The following is a 7500-nucleotide window of genomic DNA, read 5'->3' on the forward strand; positions in this document are numbered from 1 at the left end:
TGTGTGTTCTTGTATTTCTACCCGTCTTGAGACACCAACAAAGTTCCATCTATATGAGGACCGGTGAACAAGTTAGGACATAAATCACGGTCCCATTATGGAAAACCATTGCATCTAATAGAGTGTGTGTGTGTTCTTGAATTTCTACCTTTCTTGAGATACCAACAAAGTTCCGTCCAAATGAGGACCGGTGAACAAGTTAGGACATAAATCAAGGTCCCAATACGAAAAACCATTGCATCTAATTGAGAATGTGTGTGTGTGTGTTCTTGTATTTCTACCCGTCTTGAGACACCAACAAAGTTCCGTCTATATGAGGACCGGTGAACAAGTTAGGACATAAATCACGGTCCCAATACGGAAAAACCATTGCATCTAATAGAGAAAAAGAGAGTGAGAGAGAGAGAGAGTGTGTGTGTGTGTTTGTTCTTGTATTTCTACCCTTCTTGAGACATCAACAAAGAAAAGTACCGTCCATATGAGGACCGGTGAAGAAGTTAGGACATAAATCATGGTCCCAATGCGGAAAACCCTTGCATCTAATAGAGAAAGAGAGAGTGAGAGAGTGTGAGAGTGTGTGTGTGTGCTTGTATTTCTACCCTTCCTGAGACATCAACAAGGAAAAGTTCCGTCCAAATGAGGACCGGTGAACAAGTTGGGACATAAATTATGGTCCCGAAACGAAAAACCATTGCATCTAATTGAGAATGTGTGTGTGTGTTCTTGTATTTCTACCCGTCTTGAGACACCAACAAAGTTCCATCTATATGAGGACCGGTGAACAAGTTAGGACATAAATCACGGTCCCATTATGGAAAACCATTGCATCTAATAGAGTGTGTGTGTGTTCTTGAATTTCTACCGTTCTTGAGATACCAACAAAGTTCCGTCCAACTGAGGACCGGTGAACAAGTTAGGACATAAATCAAGGTCCCAATACGAAAAACCATTGCATCTAATTGAAAATGTGTGTGTTTGTGTTCTTGTATTTCTACCCGTCTTGAGACACCAACAAAGTTCTGTCTATATGAGGACCGGTGAACAAGTTAGGACATGAATCACGGTCCCAATACGGAAAACCATTGCATCTAATAGAGTGTGTGTGTGTTCTTGAATGTCTACCCTTCTTGAGATACCAACAAAGTTCCGTCCAAATGAGGACTGGTGAATAAGTTAGGACACAAATCATGGTCCCAATACGGAAAACCATTGCATCTAATAGAGAAAGAGAGAGAGAGAGAGAGAAAGAGAGAGAGTGTGTGTTTGTTCTTGTATTTCTACCCTTCTTGAGACATCAACAAAGAAAAGTTCCGTCCATATGAGGACCGGTGAAGAAGTTAGGACATAAATCATGGTCCCAATGCGGAAAAACATTGCATGTAATAGAGAGTCAAATACTGGAGTCTGTGAACATTGCTCCAAAGTTAGGATTTTTTTTTTGTTGATTTAATGTGTTTACAAAAGTAAACATTGACAGGTGAAAAGGCAGCAATATATGATACAACAAAATGGCAGCTAAAGAAGGACTTTCCTATTCATCCCCAAAAAACCCTGATAGCAGATTTTACGGCGTAAGGCGCTGACGTAAGGCGACTTGCGTCCCATATGTGGCCATAGGATGAACAAATACACTACGGTACTAAGACTATAGTGGCCATTAACAGTTAGCTTCTACAGCTGGGTTGCCCAAAGTGCCGCACAGGGGCCATCTTGGGTCCGTGACTCCTTTGTCATCGGCCTTAAGCAAATGACAAAAAAACAAAAATAGACATCTCATTTGCACCCCTGGTGGTGATATCTATCAAAATTAGGGTGGAGCCAAAAAGGAGGGATTTTTCAAATTGACTTTGGCCTTTACAAGTGCTCCCTTTCTGGTCAACATATGAAATAACAGGTGTGTGTAAAAATTTGAAGTGCTCCCCCTCTGGCCAACATATGTAATGAAAAGTGTGTGTAAAAATTTGAAGTGGTCCCCCTCTGGCCAACATGTATAATGACAAGTGTGTGAGAAATTGAAATGCACCCCCTTTAGCCAAAATTAGTATAACAAATTTTAATAGATATGTATATAAATACATACTGTATTAATTTCAAGTAAATAATAAAGCTTAACAACCAAATGTAACTAAAAGCTTACCTGTTTTATATTGACATAGTATGTACAGTATATATTATTATTTTGTAAATACACATCTTTATATAGAAAGGGTGGTCCAAAAGAGGTAGGCATTTTCCAGAGGTCTCAACAAGGTAAGAAATACAAAAATTTGTGTGTGTGATCTTGTCAATTTTTTTGAGGCCAGTTAAATAGTTACAATGTTTAGATTTGGAGTGCAGTGCAAAAAGAGATAAGACAAAAGTTAAGACGAGACAAAGAAGCAATCAGGAGAGAAAAGGGGAGCGTCCGCCCTCTGAGGCCCGGAGAGAAAGTCAGTGTGTGACCTGCATTGACACTGGCATTGATTTTCCCTGGTGAGTTTGGTAATTATGACTGGAATACCCTTCACATTTTTGTTCCAAGCCAGCTGCATAGAAACATGCTTTATGTCCTTGACTGAGCTGACCGAGGCTTTTTACAAACCCCGTTTCCATATGAGTTGGGAAATTGTGTTAGATGTAAATATAAACAGAATACAATGATTTGCAAATCCTTTTCAACCCATATTCAGTTGAATGCACTACAAATATAACATATTTGATGTTCAAACTGATAAACTTAATTAAAAAAGAATAAAAATAATTAACTTAGAATTTCATGGCTGCAACACGTGCCAAAGTAGTTGGGAAAGGGCATGTTCACCACTGTGTTACATCACCTTTTCTTTTAACAACACTTAATAAACGTTTGGGAACTTAGGAAACTAATTGTTGAAGCTTTGAAAGTGGAATTCTTTCCCATTCTTGTTTTATGTAGAGCTTCAGTCCTTCAACAGTCCGGGGTCTCCGCTGTCGTATTTTACACTTCATAATGCGCCACACATTTTCCATGGGAGACAGGTCTGGACTGCAGGTGGGCCGGGAAAATATCCGCACTCTTTTTTTTTTCGAAGCCACGCTGTTGTAACACGTGCTGAATGTGGCTTGGCATTGTCCTGGCAGCATATGTTGTTCCAAAACCTGTATGTACCTTTCAGCATTAATGGTGCCTTCACAGATGTGTAAGTTACCCATGCCTTGGGCACTAATGCACCCCCATGCCATCACAGATGCTGGCTTTTGAACTTTGCGTCGATAACAGTCTGGATGGTTCGCTTCCCCTCTGTTCCGGATGACACGATGTTGAATATTTCCAAAAACAATTTGAAATGTGGACTCGTCAGACCACAGAACACTTTTCCACTTTGCATCAGTCCATCTTAGATGAGCTCGGGCCCAGAGAAGCCGGCGGTGTTTCTGGATGTTGTTGATAAATGGCTTTCGCTTTGCATAGTAGAGCTTTAACTTGCACTTACAGGTGCAGCGACCAACTGTATTTAGTGACAGTGGTTTTCTGACGTGTTCCTGAGCCCATGTGGTGATATCCTTTAGAGATTGATGTCGGTTTTTGATACAGTGCCGTTTGAGGGATCGAAGGTCACGGTCATTCAATGTTGGTTTCCGGCCATGCCGCTTACGTGGAGTGATTTCTCCAGATTCTCTGAACCTTTTGATGATATTATGGAGCGTAGATGTTGAAATCCCTAAATTTCTTGCAATTGCACTTTGAGAAACGTTGTTCTTAAACTGTTTGACTATTTGCTCACACAGTTGTGGACAAAGGGGTGTACCTCGCCCCATCCTTTCTTGTGAAAGACCGAGCATTTTTTGGGAAGCTGTTTTTATACCCAATCATGGCACCCACCTGTTCCCAATTAGCCTGCACAACCGTGGGATGTTCCAAATAAGTGTTTGATGAGCATTCCACAACTTTATCAGTATTTATTGCCACCTTTCCCAACTTCTTTTGCACGTGTTTCTTGCATCAAATTCTAAAGTTAATGATCATTTGCAAAAAAGAAATTATCAGTTTAAACATCAAATATGTTGTCTTTGTAGCATATTCAACTGAATATGGGTTGAAAAGGATTTGCAAATCATTGTATTCTGTTTATATTTACATCTAACACCACTTCCTAACTCGTATGGAAACAGGGTTTGTAATGAACTCACCTTGCTGAGAAATGGCGCACTCTGCCAATCTTCCCGCTACATCTTTTGTTGTTCTGCTTTCTCTCGGCTCCAGCAAGTGGTTTCGGCCGTTCGAGCAGGTGTGAACCCCTCGGGAAACTCCAACAACCAGACGAGCCTGTGGGACCTCAGCTCCTCCTTTTTCTTCGCGGGGACCGTCATCACTACCATCGGTAAGCCCGCTTCAACGCTTCCTCTCCTCTTTCAGCCTCTGGAGAGCAGAGGAAAAGCTGCATGTGAGCATTGTACATCATCATAAGCAAGAAGTCACGACGCAACTCTTATTTATTCATCATTACACCCTTAAATTGGTGTTGTGGAGCAGGAAATAAGGTGTTTGCTTTGCCATGCTACATAATAGTCCTGCATGCACAATGGCTAACTGATGTACTCATCAGGGAAGCATTTTGTACTGCTGACCTTTGGCTGTTCTTCTTCACACACACACACACACACACACACACACACACACACACACACACACACACACACACACACACACACACATACGCATGCACACGCACACACTTGTATTTCCTACCTTCTTGAGAGCTCTGAAAAATGCCTACCTTTTTAGGACCACCCTTTCTAGATATAGAAATTTGTATTTACAACATTAATAACACATATAAACTATGTAAAGGAGTTGGAATTTCACAAGAAAAATGTCACAATTTCACAAGGAAAACTTTGAATTTTGGGGGTATTATAATAAACTTACTCACCGCAAGTCAAAATGTTATAATTAAGGTTGGAATTTTACTCAATAACAGTCGCAATTTTACAAGAAAAGCTCAAAATTGTAATTTCACTTGGCAAAAATACAAAAAATTTCATAATTTTACTCATAAAATTTACCATTTTATAAGAAAAACAATAAAACTGGCGATATTGTGAGAAAAATCAGTATTTTATGACAAATGTCATTCATCTTGCATTAAAAAGTAATAATTTTACATGAAAAAGTAATCATTCTACGAGAAAATATTGCAATATTACAGAAACAGGAAAATTATGAGAAATTGTTCCAAATTTTATAAGAAAAGTGTGAGAAAAAGACTGCTTTTAGTTAATTTATTTATACCATTTAGTGTTTGTAATTAGTTGTTAGTCTTCATTATTTTTTACAAAAACTTGTTATTTCATATGTTAACCAGAGGGGAGCACTTTAAAAGTGACACACAGTCAATTTGAAAATTCCCTCCTTTTTGGGACCACCCTCATTTTGATGTATTTCACCAGCAGGGGTGCAAATGAGACATTCTCTATTAGATGCAAGGGTTTCCCGTATTGGGACCATGATTTATGTCCTAACTTGTTCACACCTCCTCATATGGAAGATACTTTTCCTTGTTAGTGTCTTAAGAAGGGTAGAAGTACAAGAACACACACACTTTTGTATTTCTTACCTTCTTGAGACCCACCTCTTTAGGACCACCCTTTTATAGATATATAAATATTTGTATTTACAACATTAATAACACATAAAAACTATGTAAATGAGTTGGAATTTCACAAGAAAAGGTAAATTTCTCAAGAAAAACTTTGAAGTTTTCGTCGGAATTATAATAAACTTACTCGACGCAAGTCAAAATGTTACAAGAGAAACTGAACATTCGTGCAATATTATGAAAGTTGGAATTTTACAAGAAAAGCTCGACATTTTGGCAATTTTATGAGTCGACAAAAGTCAGAATTTAACGAGACAACTGTAAAATGTTGGCAATATTATAATTAGAATCATAATTTTACTTAGCAAAATTAGGACAAAAGTCAATTTACTCAAAATGTGTTTACCATTTTATAAGAAAAACAATAATATTGGCAATATTGTGATAAAAATCAGTATTTTATATGAAAAATGTCACCATCTTGCATAAAAAAGTAATAATTTTCGGAGAAAATATTGAAATATTACAGAAACAGGAAGAATATGAGAAATTGTTCCCAATTTTATAAGAAAAGTCTGCTTTTAGTCATTTATTTATACCATTTAGTTTTTGTAATTGGTTGTTAATCTTCGTTATTTACTTCAAGTTATTGCAGTATGTCTCTATATACATATTTTATTTTGTTTTCAATTTTGGTCAAAGGGGGACGTATGTCAATTACTTACACACACTTGTTATTTCATATGTTAACCAGAGGGGAGCACTTTAAAAGTGACACACAGTCAATTTGAAAAATCCCTCCTTTTTGGGACCACCCTCATTTTAATTTATTTCACCAGCAGGGGTGCAAATGAGACATTCTCTATTGGATGCAAGGGTTTTTCATATTGGGACCATGATTTATGTCATCACTTGTTCACACCTCCTCATATGGAAGCTACTTTTCCTTGTTGGTGTCTTAAGAAGGGTAGAAATACAAAAATCCACACACTTTTGTATTCCTTACCTTCTTGAGACCTCCGAAAAATGGCCACCTCTTTAGGACCACCTTTTCTAGATATATAAAGATTTGTATTTACAACATTAATAACACATAATAACTATATAAATGAGTTGGAATTTCACAAGAAAAACATTGAATTTTGTCGGTATTATAATAAACTTAACGCAAGTCAAAATGTTACAAGAGAAACTGAACATTTGTGCAATATTATGATGAAAGTTGGAATTTTACAAGAAAAGCTCAAAATTTTGGCAATTTTATGATGAGTCGACAAAAGTCCGAATTTAACGAGACAACTGTAAAATGTTGGCAATATTATAATTAGAATCATAATTTGACTTGGCAAAATTAGGACAAAAGTCCATTCATCCATCTTCTTCCGCTTATCAGAGGTCGGGTCACGGGGGCAACAGCCTAAGCAGGGAAACCCAGACTTCCCTCTCCCCAGCCACTTCGTCTAGCTCTTCCCGGGGGATCCCGAGGCTTTCCCAGGCCAGCCAAGAGACATAGTCTTCCCAACGTGTCCTGGGTCTTCCCCGTGGCCTCCTACCGTTGGACGTGCCCTAAACACCTCCCTAGGGAGGCGTTCGGGTGGCATCCTGACCAGATGCCCGAACCACCTCATCTGGCTCCTCTCCATGTGAAGGAGCAGCGGCTTTACTTTGGTTCCTCCCGGATGGCAGAGCTTCTCACCCTCTCTCTAAGGCTGGCTGACTAAACTCATTTCGGCCGCTTGTACCCGTGATCTTATCCTTTCAGTCATGACCCAAAGCTCATGACCATAGGTGAGGATGGGAACGTAGATCGACCGGTAAATTGAGAGCTTTGCCTTCCGGCTCAGCTCCTTCTTCACCACAACGGATCGATACAACGTCCGCATTACTGAAGACGCCGCACCGATCCGCCTGTCGATCTCACGATTCACTCTTCCCTCACTCG

At 39.0% G+C, this 7500-nt stretch overlaps 1 protein-coding gene across 1 annotated transcript in view; it reads left to right on the top strand.

Moving 5' to 3' along the window:
* The window catches only part of LOC133542142 (potassium channel subfamily K member 2-like), a 70353-nt gene that overhangs the window by 36291 nt on the left and 26562 nt on the right, over positions 1–7500 (top strand). The window contains exon 3 of the mRNA XM_061886005.1: positions 4223–4340. Within this exon, the coding sequence (XP_061741989.1) occupies positions 4223–4340 (118 nt within the window). The remainder of the gene's footprint in view (positions 1–4222; positions 4341–7500) is intronic.

This window comes from Nerophis ophidion, linkage group LG24, assembly GCF_033978795.1.
Source record: "Nerophis ophidion isolate RoL-2023_Sa linkage group LG24, RoL_Noph_v1.0, whole genome shotgun sequence".
Taxonomy (NCBI): domain Eukaryota; kingdom Metazoa; phylum Chordata; class Actinopteri; order Syngnathiformes; family Syngnathidae; genus Nerophis; species Nerophis ophidion.